This window comes from Hyperolius riggenbachi, chromosome 3, assembly GCF_040937935.1.
Source record: "Hyperolius riggenbachi isolate aHypRig1 chromosome 3, aHypRig1.pri, whole genome shotgun sequence".
NCBI lineage: Eukaryota > Metazoa > Chordata > Amphibia > Anura > Hyperoliidae > Hyperolius > Hyperolius riggenbachi.
In genome coordinates, this window is record NC_090648.1 from 424,714,859 (window position 1) to 424,733,880 (window position 19,022).

Genomic DNA, 19,022 nt, shown 5'->3' on the forward strand with positions numbered 1-19,022 from the left:
GTCTTCGGTGGTCCACTGCAGGGGCAAAGAGGGTGGGATCGCTTGTTAAAGCTCATGCAATGTAGTCTGCTGTAAGGGGAAGAAGTGTGGAACGTTCAGTGTTTGCACTCCCAAAAGTGTGGGAGTAGTAGTATATAGAAAATGGGGGCGTAGAAGAACAATAAGCTGAATTTACTGAAGAACAATATGTTGGGTTTTCAAGCCAACATAACTTAGTTATGCTTATTTGCGCTGGTTGGTTGAGACCTAGTTGGCCTTTCAAGCCAACATAACTACTTAGTTATACTTATTTGTGTTGGTTGGTTGAGACCTGGTTGGCCTTTCAAGCCAACATAATGAATTGAAGCTCATTTAGATATCTGGTATCCCTTATTTCTAGTAATTCTTACCTGCAGGATCTGCTGTGGAGGAAACATCTCTGTTGCGGCGGGTGAGGCAGCAACAGACTCTGCCAAAAGCTGCCCTGACCCGGCCCATAAAGCGCTGGAGTCTTCCCACTGGCTGAGCAGCAGAAAGGCTGGACAGCTGTCCACTGGCTTGGGGCGGTGCGCTGGGGTCAGCTTGCTCTGGGGTGGCTGATCGGAGCTCATCTTCCTCTGCGATGACTGGCAGGTGCTCAAAGGACTTCTTTTCAAAAGTCCAGTTCCATGCCGCAGGCTTGTAAGGTAGAGCAATAACCTCCGGCACGGCGATCAGTAGTTCGCGTAACTCCTGGATGGCAGGCAGAGGAACCACTGATCTCTCGATGAATCCACGCTCCCACATGGGGGGCATGGGGACCCCTACCATGACTGGCAGGGGGGTAGTTCCTACTTGATGTTAGTTAGAGGAACTGATAGATATGTATTGAAGTGAACTTCAGACACACACTCAAAAGACGCTTTCACACTCAGTGAAAAAACAACACTGACACTGGGGGGCTGGAGTGGAGCTTTTATACATACAGCAGTATTATGACATCACACCCTTTCTGTGTGGACCAATCATATTCATGCATACAGCAGCATTGTGACATCATCGCCTACCTGTGTGTGTGACATCACCGGCTGTCCAGGCTCACCTGCCCTTTACAAATATACTGTAATAAATATTCTGTATTAGTATCTGTAGAGTGATATTTTCATTAAGGCAGGGAACACACTTGACTTTCAGTTTTTCTGCATACTTTTTCTGCACACCAAGTGTGTTTCCATGCAGGAAAACCTGTGCGTTTTTTCACAGCAGCTAATGTAATTGATAGAGAAAACTGCCAAAATGTGCTGAGTCATCATGCAGAATGTCAGTTTTTTTTCTGCGTGTGAACAACACAGTAAGTGTGAACTAGCACATTGATTAACATGAGTTCTCAGTTTTTCTGTGCAGAAAACGCGTACGAAAACTGTCAAGTGTGTTCCCTGCCTGAATAATAATACTTCCCCTGAAAAAAGTCATTTCATACTGGATATTGTTGGAGCAATTATGAGTAACAAATGTTTTTTGTTTTGTAACATATCTGACTATTCAGGTCTGTAGATGTTTTCCAATGTAAACAGTTTTCCGGCAGCGGCAGTTGTGGTCACAGTTGGGAGCACAGAAAGAGCACATGGCAGCTAAGGCTAGGGTCACACTTGTCAGTTAAAAAAAAAATTCATTTTTTTTTGCGATTTTTCATGCATTTGCGTTTTACGTGTGCATTTTTATGCATTTTTCACGGGTTTCCATGTGCGGTTTTTAATCAATATTTATATTTATTATGTAAAAATATATAATTTTCAAATTACCTTATTTGAGCAAAAACGCATGTAAAACGCGCACTTTTTTTCATTGCAGGAAAGCATTGCATGCAGAACACATGCGTTCGGCATACAGTGCAGAAAGAATACAGTATACAGAAAGAATGAACTTATTAAGCATTTTAAAAACACATCTAAAAACGCCTACCAATGCCTTTTTGTGCAGCCCATAGACTATCATTATGTGCGTTTTTGCATGCGTTTTCTAAAACGCGCATCAATTCAAATAAGTGTGACCCTGACCTAAGGGTATTTGTACTTCTGGATATTTCAATAAAAAGCCTCTCAGTTAGTCTGCGTTCAAAAGTAATAAGTGTGTAGTCCTGTCCTGTCAGTTTTTGACAGTTGGCATCAGTTTTGAATGTTATTTCTATGGATGTGTTCACATTAATCTGCACAGTTCCGGTCCTCTCAGTTTTGTACACAGTACGTTTTGTATGTGCTTCCACCGGTGTGTTCTGTGTTTACACACAGTGATGATGAGCAAAAATGCCAATATTATTTTCGCATTTATTTTTGCTAAAATAATGTTACATTTTATTTTTGAGCAAAAAATTCTATGGAAAATTTGTTTTTCGTTATTTTTTCCGTATTTACAGTGAAATGTCGATTATTTGGGTTTTTGCTGTAAAAATTTTGCAGTAAAAATATTTTTTGTCTGCGCTTTTCATGATTTTTCACGGTAAAAATATCAATTGTTGTGTTTCCACAGTACAAAATTTTTTTTTTTCTTTGCATTTCAGTAAAAAACGTGAAAATGTGAAAATACAAGCCTGTTTTTCATGAAAATTTCTCGAAATCGAAAATAGCAATTTCGATACAAAAATGCAAATTTGCAAGCAGCACTGTTCACACATAGTGATATAGCGAACAACAACTTTTTGTGAATTTATCTCAAATGTTCGCGAAACGGCCATTGGGGGTGGGCTCTATAGACTTAATTGGCAGGCGAACGGTTAATATAGCAATGCCCCTGCATGTGCTAGAAACATCACGTTTGCAGGGTATGTTAAAGAGAAGCGTGGGAACAAGAAGAAAAAAAAATTCAAAAATACCGTATAGTTTTTGAGAAAATCTATTTTAACCACTTGCCGACCGCCCACTCATAACGCGCGTCGGCAAAGTGGTAGCTGCAGGACCAGCGACGCACATCTGCGTCGCCGGCTGCAGGCTAATTAATCAGGAAACAGCCGCTCGCACGAGCGGCTGCTTCCTGTCAATTCACGGCGGGGGGCTCCGTGAATAGCCTGCGGGACGCCGATCGCGGCTCGCAGGCTAAATGTAAACACAAGCGGAAATAATCAGCTTTGTTTACATTTTTACAACGCTGATAACAGTAGCAGCGTTGTACTAGATCAGCGATCCCCGGCCAATCAGCGGCCGGGGATCGCTGTCACATGACAGGCAGGAGTCTGTTAGAGGCTGCACAGGACAGATCCGTTCCTGTGTAGCCTCCGATCTCCGGTGCAGGGAGGGAGAAGAGGGAGAGGGGGAATCCTGCCGTGGAGGGGGCTTTGAGGTGCCCCCGCCACCCACACGCATGCAGGAGCGATCAGACCCCCCCCAGCACATCATCCCCCTAGTGGGGAAAAAAGGGGGGCGATCTGGTCGCTCTGCCTGTTATTTGATCTGTGTTGGGGGCTGTAGAGCCCACCCAGCACAGATCTTAGAAATCGGCGCTTGTCCTTAAGAGGGGGGTAAAGGCTGAGTCCTGAAGTGGTTAAAGTTCTTGTTCTGAGAGTGGGAAATATTTAAACAGCCACCAACTCTAGCAGTTAGTAGCAAAGGTGTCAGACTTTCTAGAAACACTGAATTTGCAGGGTATGTAAAGGAGGACATTGAGAACAAGAGGGAATCTTTTTTTTTATTTTTATTTTTTTCAAAAAGACCTTATAGTTTTTGAGAAAATCGATGTTAAAGTTAGAGGAAAACAGTAGCAAAGTTACTGCAGTAAAATGACAGAGTAACAGAGTACCCATGATTAATAAACAAGAAATGTAAGTCACACGGCTACCATAAGTATTACAATATTGTACTTTATTAAAGATATGAATTATGTCTAAAACACCATCCCCCCCCCCCCCCAAAAAAAAAACACAAAAGATAACTTGTGCCAAATATCTCCCTATCACTTTAAAACCACATGACAATGGCAGAATACATAGCTACTGTATAACGCTGCCTGCGAACAATATTAGTGTACACATGATGATACAATTTAACTCTGGCCATCTCTAGTAATAATATTGTAACACTCCACATTTGTCAGCGCATTCATTACTCATAAACTTGTGCCATAGGGTATATTGTAGATACGGGGGCCCCCACTTTACAGATAGAAATAAATCAACCAAAGCAGTTCCAGTAAAATAGATTTAGAAAGCCTTGCTATGTTGTTCCTGCATATATCGCCAAGTGTGTATTGGAAAGGTCTTACCATGTATTATATGATCCTCTGCATGGATGCCAGTTCCTCAAGTATTAGCAGTCTGTATGGTCTCAATACTTGTGCAGGGCTCCGGCCATCAATAAAGCCGCTTCAGCTTGAGGTATGCCCGCATGTATACCGAAGAACGCCAGCCCGGGATCCCAATGCGTATGGTGCAAGTGATGCTGCTTCACACATAGGCAGCGCTAGCCCAGCCCACCACTAACAGAGTACCCAGCAAGCGCATGGTGACAGTGGTGTATAATGTATTAACAGCTATATAAATGTATTTATTTTTATATATGTTCAGAGTGTGGGAAATATTAAAAAATGACACGGGGTCCCCCCTCCTGAGCCTCTTTAACACATTCTCCCATGCAGGCTGGGATAGCCAGAATGCGAAGTCCCGGCCGCGTTGGGGCTTCGCACCCTGAGCTATACCAGCCCACATGGTGCATGGTATGGGGGGGGGGGCTCTGCCTCTGAGGTGAGGGGTGGCCAAGCCACTCCCTTTCCAATTCATGGACAAGGAGCTCTTCCCCACCTTCGGTGCCCCAGGAAGAGGTGGGGGTGATAGTGCCCTGTGGGGGTTCATGGTGGCATCTGGGAGTCCCCTTTAAGAAGGGGACCCCCAGATGCCTACCCTCCCCCCAGGAGAAATGAGTATAGGGGTACAGAGCACTCTAAAGGAGATGGCCTTAAACCTGTTCTCTGCACTTTTACTACAAAGGCCTCAGGAGGAATTTCATATTGTAAGCATACACCGGGCCTTGGTTAGGCCTTGAAATACAGATTTGCCCCAGGACATTTCTACATGAGGTATCCAGGGATGCTATCCTTACCACTGCTCGGCATCTGTCTCCTTTGCCTGGAGTACCATTATCTTGTCGCCAATAACTCTGACAGGGCTCAGGGACATGCAACCCCATACTGAGGCTTTGAATTTGGCCAATGTGCCCTATAAATGGGGCTTCCCATTTGCTTTGATGTTCCAATTTAATAACAGATCTCACCATGTTTGTAGGAGCCCTGAGTAAGCTCAGAAAGTTTTGACCACCTACGGAATTGACTTGCCAGCACTTCCGAACTCCCTTTTTCCACAGAGAGAACCTAGGCCCTGGACTGAGGTTCGACCTAGGAAGCGCCAAAGCCAGCAAGCTGACCTGGATTCCTCTTCTCCTACATAGGATGAAGCCTCTGTTGGAGGAAGCTCCTGTGGTTCCCATGTTACCTGCTTGTACTGTGTTCTCTATCATAATGCCTGACTTTTGTTTCGGTTTATCGTTTTACTTCTATCTAGCAGCCAGTGTGTTTTTACTGTTATATCATGCGAACCTGCCATGTATGCTGAGATAACTTTGTTGCCCCCTAGGACCAGTCAGACAGGATGGTGTCCTATTCTTGGGCCCTATCCTCCTTGACTGCAATAGGAGATGGAGATATCCTCTTTTTCTTCAAATGGATTATTTCTATCTCAGGTGGTAGGAGTCTGTGTGTTTTGGGCATCCGCTTATTGGTTTTAGTCCTTTTTAAGCTATGCATATTATGCCGAATGGCTCTTTGGTCTCGTGATCTTTTTGTTACTTTTAGCGGTCTTACTAGTCTAGCCTGTCAATGGTTAAGGTGTTTTCACATAATGTGAGGGGGTTTAATTTCCACTCTAAGAAGAGGAAAGCCTTCCTGAGCTACATCCACCATAAACCTGATAGTATCAGGCTTGCTCGAATGTACCCAAATTCGATTCGAGTACATTCGACTTTGGGTCCGGGGCAAATTCGAATTCGATCACGACCATCATATTCGATTCGAATTCGATTCGTGATCGGTTCCTGAATTCGCTAAATATTCGTGTTCGAGAATTTGGATGGCCTTTTGTTTATTTAAAGGAAAATCACATTTAAATAGGTGTAATTTAAAAAGAAAAAAAATTGATGGAAAACTTTTTTTCTGCATTTCTTGTTTATTCTTCTTCACCGTCTTCACCTTCTTCTTTTTGTTCTCTCCATCTTTTTCTTCACCGTCTTCTTTTTCTGTTTTGCCATCTTCTTTCTCGTCATCAATCATTACTATCATCTTCATCATCTTCTTCTTCACTGGCATCTGGTTCTTCAAGTTCTTCTTCTTCTTCACCTGGTTCTTCTTGTTCTTCTTGTTCTTCTGGTTCATCTTCAATTGGTTTTTCATCTTCTTCTTCATCTGGTTCTTCTTCGTCTTCTTCTTCTCCTTCAGTTTAAACAAAAAAACATCCATGGTTTATAAACCAAGCGACCACAACCGCATATGACAAAATGTAAATTTATTTAGAGGACGTATCCCAGATAAAAACAAAAACACTGCACCAGCGTAGCTGGGAGGGGAACTAGTATCAAGTATACAACCATAAAATATATTGTGCTGAGTGACGCACAGGGGGCGTGGCCATGCCTCCTGCATCGATTAGCGGCGGCGTTAGAACGGTATTTATGGCGGCCCTTTCTTTTAATGCTCATCTCCGAAGAAGCACCGTAGGGGGTGCGATACATGTGAGGTCTCACTCACCGGCGTTTGCTGAAGAGGGGCAGTGCATTCAAGTGGTGAGGATGTTATTTTATATCATACATTTTCTCTATTAACGGCCACTTTATTTTTAGACACATTACGATAGTCACATTTAGGAGACTGTGCTGTTGATGGTGAACCATACGATCATTGTATGTTTTGATATGTACATCTAAACTCCCTTCCCCCCTCTCCATTTGCACTGTGTGATTACTATATCTTTTATGGTTGTATACTTGATACTTGTTCCCCTCCCAGCTACGCTGGTGCAGTGTTTTTGTTTTTATCTGGGATACATCCTCTAAATAAATTTACATTTTGTCATATGCGGTTGTGGTCGCTTGGTTTATAAACCATAGATGCTTTTTTTGTTTAAACTATATCAGTTTTGTCCATGAATATGGATATGTTTACATTGCTCTGTTCCTTGATATTATTCTTCTTCTCCTTCATCATCATCTGGTTCTTCTTCTTCATCATCTGGTTCTTCTTCTTCTTCTTCAATCATCTTCTTCTTCTTCATCATCATCATCTGGTTCTTCTTCACCTGGTTCTTCTTCTTCATCATCATCATCTGGTTCTTCTTCTTCTTCACCTGGCTCTTTTTCTTCTTCTTCTTCACCTGGTTCTTCTTCTTCTTCACCTGGTTCTTCTTCGTCTTCTTCTTCACCTGGCTTTTCTTCTTCTTCGCCTGGTTATTCCTCTTCTTCTTCTTCTCCTGAGTCTTCTTCTTCTTCTTCATCACCACCATCTTTTTTTTGTTTTGTGTTCATATTCTTCCTCTTGTACCCAACTGAATGTTTTTTTCCCTTGCAGAACTCTACTGTTGTAAAAATTTTTCTTCAACACCAGCATAGCTGCATGTTTTTTTCTGGTGTTATTCAGATACTACTGCAGAGAAATAGACCAGCAGGGCTGCCAGGCAACTGGTATTGATTAAAAAGAAACAAATATCGCAGCCTCCATATACCTCATACTTCAGTTCCCCTTTAAATACAGCAGCAGCAGCAGGAGGAGGAGGAGGAGTGACGTGTGGCAGCAGGCAATGTAATGGGCCATGGTACCTAGCGTTGGTAGCAAGGCTGTAAATAAACACCAAGAGCAGGAGGTTCTGGACAGCAGTCGTGAAGCCCACATTGTGCCCAATGCACAACTGGGACAGCACAGTTTTCAACCCAGACACCTCAGAATTGTTTTTATTTTTTTTTAATGTAGCGATTGTAGTGGCGTAATAGCTAGTGGCGCTTGGCAGCGGCGCATAATTCTGTGGACCCTGGCAGTGGGAACACAGACAGCAAGAGGTTAAATACTGCAGCAGCAGGAGGAGGAGGAGCAGTGACGTGTGGCAGCAGGAAATGTAACGGGCCATGGTACCTAGCATTGGTAGCATGGTTGTAAATAAACACCAAGAGCAGGAGGTTCCAGACAGCAGTCGTGAACCCCACATTGTGCCCAATGCACAACTGGGACAGCACAGTTTTCAACCCAGACACCTCAGAATTTTTTTTTTTTAAATGTAGCAATTGTAGTGGCGTAATAGCTAGTGGCGCATGGCAGCAGCGCATAATTCTGTGGACCTTGGCAATGGGAACACAGACAGCAGGAGGATAAATACAGCAGGAGGAGGAGGTGTGACGTTTGGCAGCAGGCAATGTATTCTGTGAACCCTGACGGTGAGAACACAGACAGCAGGAGGATAAATACAGCAAGAGGAGGAGGAGTGACGTTTGGCAGCAGGCAATGTATTCTGTGGACCCTGGTGGTGGGAACACAGACAGCAAGAGGATAAATACAGCAGGAGGAGAAGGAGGAGTGACATTTTGCAGCAGGCAATGTATTCTGTGGACCCTGGCGGTCGGAACACAGACAGCAGGAGGATAAATACAGCAGGAGGAGGAGGAGTGACGTTTGGCAGCCAGCAATGTATTCTGTGGACCCTGGCGGTGGGAACACAGACAGCAGAAGGATAAATACAGCAGGAGGAGGAGGAGTGACGTTTGGCAGCAGGCATGTCACAGGCCATGGTACTTAGCGTTAGTACCACAGCAACTAAAGAAAAACCAAGCCAAATTATCAGGACCCAGGGACTGAAAGTTGATGTCAAACAATAATTCCCAGGCACCTCATGTCCTCCTCTCATCGACAACAGGTGCCAGAAACATGCCTTCAATCCAGGCCTGGTTTATCTTCAAAAATGTTTATCTTCAAATGACCACACCTCCGGCCGCACTGAAGCACCTCTCGGACAGCACGCTGGAAGGGGGGCAAAGCTAAACTTCCAGGGCGTACTGTGCCAGCTCACTCCAAATGTGCAAGCGCTCCACCCAGTACTCCATGGGGTCCACAGGCTACTAGCTGTCAGTGTCAAGCCCACTGAAGGACCCCATGTAGTCGGCCACCATCCGGGTCATGCACTGGCTGTGACTTTGAGAGGAGGTGGCTGCTGCATGCACCTCCTCTCTCGGCTGCTCTATACCGTCATGTAGAGCGCCTCCTGGGCGCCTGATGCTGCTGCTGGCTGCAGGCACCGGCTGCTGTGCTGGTTGGACAGGGACAGAGGGGGTAGAAGGCTGGGGGAAGGCTTCCTCCAATCATCAAACAAGGATCTCCTGCAACTCCCTTGTTCGCTGCTCACGGTCTCCAGCAGACAGAAACTGAGCCACCCTCCCCTTCAGCCGTGGGTCCAGGATCAAGCTCATGCAGGCGTCCTCCCTCGCTTCCATCTGCTTAACCCTGGGGTCTGTGCGCAGGCACTGCAGCATGTGCCTTGCCATGTTGAACAGGGCAGTCCATCCACCAGAGACATCAGGGTCAGTGGCCTCAAGGTCGCTGTCCTCCTCCTCTGGCCCCTGAGCCTCTTCCTCCTCTCTCCACCCTCTCACCACTGCTGCTGCGCTTCGCTGTTCCCCCTCAACAGCAACATGCAGCACCTCCAACTCATCCTCCTCCTCCAACAACCTAAATTCCTGCGCAGAAGTGGACTGTGCAGGCGGCTGCTGTTCCAGCTGCTTCAGGGCCTCCTCTCCCACATCCATTAAATCACCAAGTGCCCTGTCCAGCGGACAAACATAGGGCACCCACTGGCAGAGGGATGCCCATTCCTCAATCACCAGGTTGGTTCCCTGCAGGAAGGGAGCCAACACCAAGCAGACCTGCTGCATTTGCCCCAACTGTGCGTTGGAGATGAGGTGGAGTTTGGTGGTGCCGGCGACAGTGGCATCAATGATGCAGCGGTGGACAGCCCTCCTCTGCTCAACCAGGCGCTCCAACATCACCAGGGTGGAGTTCCAGCGAGTTGGCACATCAATTACAAGGCGGTGTAGTGGCAGGCCCTCGCACTGCTGGATGGCTTCCAAGTTTGCAGTGGCAGCAGCTGAGCGGCGGAAAGTGCGCACAATTTTCCGAGCCACTTCCAACAGCTTGTCCATCCCTTGGTAGGTGTGCATGAACTTCTGCACCACCAGGTCGAGGACTTGGGCCAAGCAGGGGACGTAGGCCAACTGTCCCCTGCTGATGGCAGCCAGCAGGTTGGCCGCATTGTCGGACAACACCAATCCGACTCTCAGGCCTCTGGGGGGTCAGCCACGTCTTCTCCTGCTCCCTCAGGTAGCGGAGCACGTTGGCTGCTGTCAAGCTGTCCTTCCCCAGGCTTCTCATCTCCAGCAGTGCTTGGCAGTGGCGGGCCTTAACGCTGCTGTTGATGCTGGATCGCTTGGCGGTGGGAGCTGCTGCTTCTTCCCTGACCCTGCGTGGTGGCACCACATAGTGGGCGACTGGACCTGCTGCTTCCTGGCTGGCGCATTCCACTAGGCTGACCCAGTGGGCCGTGAAAGACAGGTAGCGGTCTGTCCCAAAGCAGCTGCTCCACGAATCCATGGTTATGTGGATCCGCTCACTCATGGCGTAATCGAGCGAGCGGCCCACATTCGCCATAGCGAATCGATGGAGTGCTGGGATCGCCATGCGGGATCCCGGGAGCAGCGCTCTCATGTCACTTTCCTCCTTCACAAAGGAGTATGGCAGGAGCTAGGAGCACATGGCCCGGGCAAGCAACCCGTTCAGCACCCGGATGCGCCTGTTGGTGGGAGGTAGCACCTTGGTCACACCGGGAAATGACTCGCTGAGCAGGGTCTGGCGGCGTTTGCCTGCACGGGAGGAAGAGGAGGCCACTGTGGAGGGAGCTGATGAGGCCACTGAGGACTGGCTGCCTGGGGGAAGGGGGGAAGAGTGAGTTGCTGTGCTTCTGCTGCTGCTGGATGAGCAGGAGTGTGGGATGCTGCTGCTGCTGAAGTCTGTGCAGTGGCTGTCTGGCTCTGACCACTGCCTGCGCCACTGTCCTTCAGCTTCAGAAACTCACTGTACTCATCAAAATGTTTGGTCTCTAAGTGGGTCTGTAGGCACGAGGTACTCAACTTGTTGAGATCGCGACCTCTGCTCAGACTGAACCCGCAACTGTGGAAAATTGCACGGGTCTTGTCGACTTCGCACTTAGTGAAGAACCGCCAGACTGGGGATTTCAACTTGCCCTTCAAGCTTGAGGGCTGGGGATTTTGTTTTCCTTTGGAGGGTTGGGGTTTTTTCAATGTGCTTGGAGGAGGTTTGCTGCGGGTGGTGGTAACGGCTGAAGCAGCAGGCTGTGGCTCCTGCCTTCCACGCCCTGTGCTGGCTGCCTTGCTGCTGCCACGCCTCTGCACCAGAGACGCCTCCTCCGATGACGACGAGCTACTTCAAGCAACTGTGCTGGAGGTAGTGGTGGCACATAGGGAGGATCCAGCACGTCATCATCATCATCCCCAAACATCTCCTGTGAGCCCGCCTCAACCAACTCCTCTACCTCAACATCTCCTGCATCACGCCCCTCCTCCTCAGCACCAACAACAAACTGCTCCACCTCTAACTCCTCCTCCTTGCTTGTCCCCGTCATCTCCGACTCAAACTGCTCCATAACATCACTGTAAACGCTCGCAGTCCCTGGGATGAAGAAGAAGGAGCTCAGTGAGGGCAGGCTGGTCGCTGGGGTTGTCATGACCTCAAGAGGTGGTGGAGGCCTGCAGTGGACCGGAGTGCTGGTGGTGGTGGCACTGGTCTCGCTGGTGCTGGAGGTCTGGCTAGAAATGGTGGCTTGCTGCTCCGGCATCATTTCCACCACAGCTGGCACCTGACTCTCCGCAATGGGCCGGGGGCGACGACTCGTCTCAAAGATGGGTGCAACACGCTGCTGTTGCACCTCTGCTCCCTCCTCCACAACTCCGCGGTCAGTGGCTGGCGGCGGACCAGTCACAGACCTGCTGGTGTCTCACCTTTTACCTCTGCCAGTCATTGTACAATTTTACAAATACTACAATAAGAAAAAAAATGTGTAGAAAAAGGCGGGAAAGGGTCTAAACTTTAATAAAGAGTCTGGGTTGGTGGTGACTGGTGGTGACTAGTGACAACAAAAAAAGAAAGTTTGTTTTTATTATTTAATTAGTAGTAGTAGTACTAACAGTAGTGTAGTCTACAGTAGTCGCTAACTAACTCGTGTGACAGACAATGACAATCAAAGTCGGTCACACACGGACGCAATCAATAGGGTGGTGCAGATGACAGCCACAGATCACAACATATGCTTGCTGCTAACCTAACTAAGTCAGTAACTAACACAGTACTGAAGCTAATAAACTCATAGACTACAGCAGTACAACAAATTAACGAAACTAGTACTAGTACAACTACCTATAATCCCTAACCTAACTAAGCTAGTAGTAGGCTAAGGCTGCCCTAGGCTAGCAGGCCTAGCCTGCACACAGACTAACACTACCCTAGCACAGTATACAGTATACACTAGCTGACTAAAAACAATCAAATTACTAGCTAACTATAAATGAGTATAATAGACGTGTTCAGGAGGTGTTTAGGAAGCAAAACGCTAGGTTTAGTACAAGAAGCACTTGCTCAGACACGCAGCAGCACTGGAGATGCTCTCTCAGTACCGCTCAGTCACACAGCAAGGACGGGCTCCGCAACATGGCCGCCGCCTTATATAGAGGAGGGGAGGGTCAGGCTCCCCTCCTCTGATTGGTTGCTAGGGCCTCGGCTGGAGGAGTTCTGATTGGCCCAATGACGTCATCTCCGAATACCGAAGCCGAACTCGTGATCACCGCATCATCCGGCCGAATTCAAGTGCGCCTATTCGGGAACCATTCGAATTCTAATTCGGTACCAGCATCGGGCTTCTGCTTCAACTTCGGCAACCACGATAATCTACCCGAATAATCGGGTACATTCGAATTCGAGAGTCCTGATGAGCACCCCTGAATATAAGTAAAATTACAGATATTCTACTATTAGGCCCTATGTAATTACAATAGTAAAATATTGGTCATTTTACAATCTAATCTCATTTTACATGCTAATTTTCAGATCTGTATGCCAGTTTCATTCAACCTGTATGCACCATGGAATTGAGCCAATCAAATGCACTTTCTGTCGATTTTAATTGGCCGTTTCTCAAGCTGCACACAATGTGGAACGAACATCTCAGTGACCATCACTGGTCCAGCTGGGAGTACTTGCATCTTATTGACCTTCTCTAGTGAAGATCTCCTGTATGTGCTGCTGGAGGCTCTTTACTGCCGATGAAGAGGAAGCAGGAGGATGAAGAATGGGAATGAACTCAATAAAACAAGATTAAACTTTGAACATTTATTTATTTATTTACACAATTTACACTTGTCAGCGATCTCATATATGATGGGGCTGTTGGCATTACTTCTGGTTCAGCAAGGCTCTCCATCTGTCGCTTATATAGCTGAAGTTGCGGAACATCCTCTGTCTCCAATGTGGTCTCCGCCTGCGGAGAAAGGGGGGGATAACTTGATCCATGTCCAACCTCTTTGCTGGCAGCTCCGGTGGGGCTATCCGCATGGCAGGAGGTGGGGTGACCCTGCCAGCGGACATTTCTTCCCAGTCTATTCCACTGAAGAAGGGATGATCCCGCAGATTGGAGACAAGTTCCTGACGTTCTCGTTTGTCTTTGCACAGGAGACGATTTATTATGTCGGTGAGATCAGCATTGGTGCCCCATGGTAGGATCGGTTTCTTGTTACAAATAGAGCCTCTCAACTTGTCTAGGTTTTCAGTCAACCTGAATGGGAAATAGCCCGTCGCCATTTCATAGGCCATAATTCCCAAGGCAAAGTAATCAACCATGCGGTTGTATCGTTGACCGCAGAAAAGCTGTGGAAACAAGAAGGAGAGAGGAAGGGTCAGCTTATTTCAGACTGGATACAGAGAAAATGAAAAGGCAGCAATCATAACAAATATACATTACTTGGTTATTAATCTATATAACATGGATATATCCAATATGGCTGGATTATGCGGTGGTAAATCAGACTTTTTACATATCAGGGCTCCATTGATAAGGTCCTCCTGTCAGAAGGCGGAAGGAGCTGGAAATTCAGGCTGTAAACTATTGCTGATGTGTCCTAATGTTACAAGAAGGGATTGGATGATTCAACCCACCAAGCCATAGTCACAACTGTCCTACCATTAATGGGTGGAGAGACCCTCTGTAACAAGTGGTTGTGCTCAGCATGCGCAGTAACGGGCACAGTGGCAGTTAGCAGTGTATGTTGTACTGGGACAATGGCCTCTTCTCTGTTTTTTTTCAGAAACATTCTTTTCTGCCTCGTATATATATGTGTGAAATGCATTTCTGTGTAGCTGCATACACACTGCAGGAAATGCAGGAAAAGTTATCAGATAGTTTTGATGCTTACCTCGGGAGCCCTATAAGCAGGAGTGCCAACAACTTTTCTGGCTGTTTTGTTTCCAAACATCCCAGTTTTCGCCAGGCCAAAATCAGCGATTTTCACATGGCCGTTCTGATCCAGAAGGACGTTCTCAGGCTTTAGGTCCCTGTGGACGATCCCCTTGCTGTGCATAACCTCCAGGCCACACAAGAGCTCTGCAAGGATGAATCTGAGGGGGAAATAGAGGAATATTTGTTAATGGTAATGCTCTATGCAAGTGTGTAACTATATATAGTAGACATGTAGATATATGTGGGCATGTACACTGGCAAATATACTGAGGAATAAATAATTTATTTCATGAAATATCTGATAGATTTTCAGTGAGTGTGCAGTGAGTTATTGTACTGTGTTATATACAGTAAGCGTAGGTATGCTGTATCTATCATAATACCCCCCACCACCACTCCCCTCCCCTGCTGCAGAATTACGGCATTGCCGAACTTACCTGGTGATATAGACAGGAAATGGAGAATGTTTGTATATCTGATGTCTCAGGTTCCCACCGTTCAGGTACTCCATGACATAGAAGACGTCATCCTGTTCAGAAGACACAAAGATACAAGTCATGATGCAGTCTGCTGAGATTTTCAGAACTACAGAATGATAGTTTGGGGTTTGTACACCTGTCTGTTCCTCGGTGTCCCCAGGAGGGGGAGAGACACTTACCTCTGTCTGGAATGTACCATAGTTGTGGGTGAAGAATGGGCTAGACCCCACCATCTCCAGGACTTGGCGCTCCACGAGTGGATTGTTCACTGGAGACTCTAGTATGTCCCTCTTCTTCACCATCTTCATCACCAGCGGCTCCTCACTGGGCGGGTGGGACACCAGCAAAACCTGCAAATATTACAGAATATTAGATCATTGGTCAGAATCAATGGCAATCTGTCTATGCTGATGAATTCTTTACAGATGGACAGCAATGGCTTGAGTCAGTATTTGTCCATTTATCTAGATTCATAAACCCATCTATGTCGCTTTTTAACCCTTTTGTACCCTCTGGAATTGGCTGGGCCAGCGCTTCCTTAAGGCAAACTGGGCAATTGTCCCGGGCCCCAGAAGCTGTAGGGCCCCCCATATCTCTCCCCTTGTGGAGAGTCACTACGGGGGATATGGCAGAAGGTTATGGTGACCTTTCTCACCAATTATTGAGAGGGCATGGCAGCGGAGCGTAATCTGACTTGTCTGGCTGCTGCGCTATTCCTTCCCCCTCCTTCAGGGCGTCCTGTCTCCATGGCTCCTCGTGGCGTCTCTGTCCCCCGTGACCCATCGGCATGTTATGTAAGTATGTACATGCCTATGGGAAATGGAGAAGAGTTGTTAGCAGGGAGGGAGGCTGAAGCACACTGATGGAAAGAGGGAGCGCGGTGGCTGGAGAGGTGAGATCATGCTCTGCTGTGCACTCAATGTATCTCAATGGGGAGCGATAAAGAGAGCCCTAATACTGCTACATGGGGGGTGCTCCAGTAATACTGGCATATGGGGGGATGAAGGTCTTTTAAAGGACACCCGAGGTGACATGTGACATGATGAGATATACATGGGTATGTACAGTGCCAAGCACACAGATAACTATGCTGTGTTCCTTTTTTTTCTTTCTCTGCCTGAAAGAGTTAAATATCATGTATGTAAGTGGCTGGCTCAGTCCTGACTCAGACAGGAAGTGACTACAGTGTGACCCTCTTTGATAAGAAATTCCAACTAGCAAACACGTTCCTAGCAGAAAATGGCTTTCGAGAGCAGGGACTAGATAAAAAGGGTCAATAGTTCATCGAGTTTAGCATACTTCAATGAGTGTGTCATTGAGCAAAAACAATATAACAGTAAAAAGTAGATTTAAATATAAAATAAAATTGTGGAATATCTTAAAAAGTCATTTTTAGGAGAAGGAGGATAGATACCGTTTATTTTCACCTTGGGTGACCTTTAATGCTGCCATCTTTGGGGAAGGAGACAAGGGCCACCTAGTGCTGCTATCTAAGAGGGGCCACCCAATACAGCTATACTGGGGAGTCAGGGAAGCCTCATGTTTTTGCACCTGGCATCCAGTTAATCTAGAACCAGCAATGGCTTATTCATGTCTAATAACTTATGTAAGATTTGCTTTCCTATGAAATACAATGAGAATGTTATCCTACAAATATTTATCCTGCTATGTGGTTAATTACCATTAGCCTGTCCTAGTATCCCCTAAACTTGTCAGAAGTACCCCGCTTTGGCACCTGTATCTCAGAAATATGGGGACCTGTGTATGAAATTGCAGCTTCTTCTACTAACGTGCTTTTCCAGTGGTAACACCCCCCCCCCCCCCCATCCCTGCAGCCTCCCCCCTCTTGCTCCATTCAGCTATCCTCCATGAAGGAGAGCCTTCACTCCTTTCCTGTCTGACACACAAAGATACCCCTAGGGAATAGTCTGATCACTTACCTGCCCATAACTCCCCTCTCCGATGAATTCATGGAGGGTGAAGCTCTCCAGGGTCATGGGTGCGACGGGCTCGCTGGCTGCGGTGCTGGTGGAGCAGATCCCACCTGCTTCTGTAGAGAGAAAGAGAAGTTAGCTCTAGTAATTCCGTCTATATTTCATTTATCATAGGGAGAGATCCATCCACAGGGCATAGTGGAGGAGAAATCATCATACAACTGACCGAAGATAACTCAAAGGGAAGTTGAAGTGAGAGGTATATGGAGACTGCCATATTTATTTCCTTATAAACAATGCACATTGCCTGGCTGCCCTGATGATCCTCTGCCTCCAACACTTTTAGCTATAGACCCTGAACAAGCATATGCAGATCAGAGTTTTGTGACAAATGTTTGTCTCAGATGTGTAATTCAGACAGTATGGGTCCTATGCAATTACCAAGCTCGCCAGCGATAAGCACTAGTGAGTTCTTAAAATAAGCGACAGGAGCATTGGCTAATGCAATTTTAAATAACTCGCTTAGGCAATATAATCGCCCAGCGAGTTCCTTCCCCTCTATTCAATAGCAATTTTCGATCCCCCTGGGAAGCGGTGATCACTGTCAAACATAGGTGTGAAATTTTCACCTGCTCTGAGCAAATGAAAAATCCCATCGCCTATATCCTGAGGGCTGCTTTTGGCATCTGGGAGCCTCCTTTACTAAGGAGACCCAAGATGCCTGGGATTTAAATAGGTAAAGGGAGTAAGGTCTGACTCCTTACCTATTTAAATAAAAGAACATACCTCCATCGGTCCCATCTCAGCGCACTTCCCACACCGCTCCTCCACTCCTTCTTCTGCCAGATCTCTGGCTATAGTGTCCACAGAGCCCGGCAAAGCATCTTCGAGCCTCCCGTCGGGGCTCCCTATTGGTCTTTAGGTTAAACCAATAAAAATCCATACATTAAATAGGTATACCTCTATACCTATTTACCTGGAAGCGGCAGGACATCTGGTGGTCCCTTTATTAAAGGGGGCTCTCAGATTCCACATAAGCTCCTCAGGATTTCTGCGCATCCCACCACCTCCTCCTGGGGCACTGGAGGTGGGGAAGAGTCCAGACAAGGAGTCTATAGGAGAGGGGGAGGCTTTCTCTCCCTTCTCTTACAGAGCCACCTATATCACGGTCCACGGACCATGTGGGCTGGTGTGGCTAGTATGGTGGAGCCCCACTCAGGTTGACTCAGCCATCCTGGCTATACCAGCCTGCATGGATGACAAGGGGCTAAAGAAATTTAGGGGTGGGATATGCAATTTTTTTATGGGAAAAATAAGAAAACAATTGGAAAAATTTATTATTTCTCAGTTTTTGGCCATTATGGTTTTAAATTAAAATGTTCTACTGTGGATAAAACCTACACAATTTATTTGCTGTTTGTCCCAGGTATTGCAACATTTTAAAGTATGTCCCTAGTACAACGTATGGCGGCAATATTGTATTTGGAAATAAAGGTGTATTTTTCTGTTTTATGTCCATCACTAATTACAAGCCCATATTAAAAAAATAACAGTAATATACCCACTTGGCATCCATAATAAAAAAAAGTTCAGCCCTAAGGTAACTATTTATGTTATTGTTTTTTTTTAAATTGTTTTCTTTTTTAATTCATATGTTTTATTTGGGTAACTATCGGAGAGTCTGGGAGGCCAAGGGTTAATTTTAACAGTATGTATGAGTATTTTATTTAAAAAAAATGTAAGTTGGTGTAATTTTACTAACGGGCCACAAGATGCCATCACACATTATTTTCCTGAGCATACTATTAGTACGCGAACAGGAAGTAATGCGTGGACGTGTAACTTACTTTGTTACAGTGACCAGAAGCATCTCATTGATGCCGGCGATCATTGATACCGGCACTTAGATCAATCAATGGGCACTGTGTTCACCCTCACTGATCTCTGGGTTAACAGGCGCTGACAAGTACCCACGCGGGAGCGAGCATAGTAGTGAGCAGCAGCCGTTTATCGCAATAGACACATATCTACGCCCCTGTGCAGGATCTGAAGTCCTGCGGGGTG

At 46.4% G+C, this 19,022-nt stretch overlaps 2 protein-coding genes across 3 annotated transcripts in view; both read right to left on the reverse strand.

Moving 5' to 3' along the window:
* LOC137564137 (intestine-specific homeobox-like) overlaps positions 1–19,022 on the reverse strand; it is a 974,377-nt gene that overhangs the window by 471,137 nt on the left and 484,218 nt on the right. The window lies entirely within an intron of this gene.
* Positions 13,443–17,027, reverse strand: LOC137561623 (protein kinase C delta type-like). Its single transcript, XM_068272935.1, has 5 exons — positions 16,965–17,027; positions 15,204–15,374; positions 14,983–15,074; positions 14,502–14,703; positions 13,443–13,956 (listed from the first exon to the last, which is right to left on the reverse strand). Exons 1-5 carry the CDS (start codon positions 17,019–17,021, stop codon positions 13,486–13,488), a joined length of 993 nt encoding a protein of 330 aa, XP_068129036.1. The 5' UTR covers positions 17,022–17,027; the 3' UTR covers positions 13,443–13,485.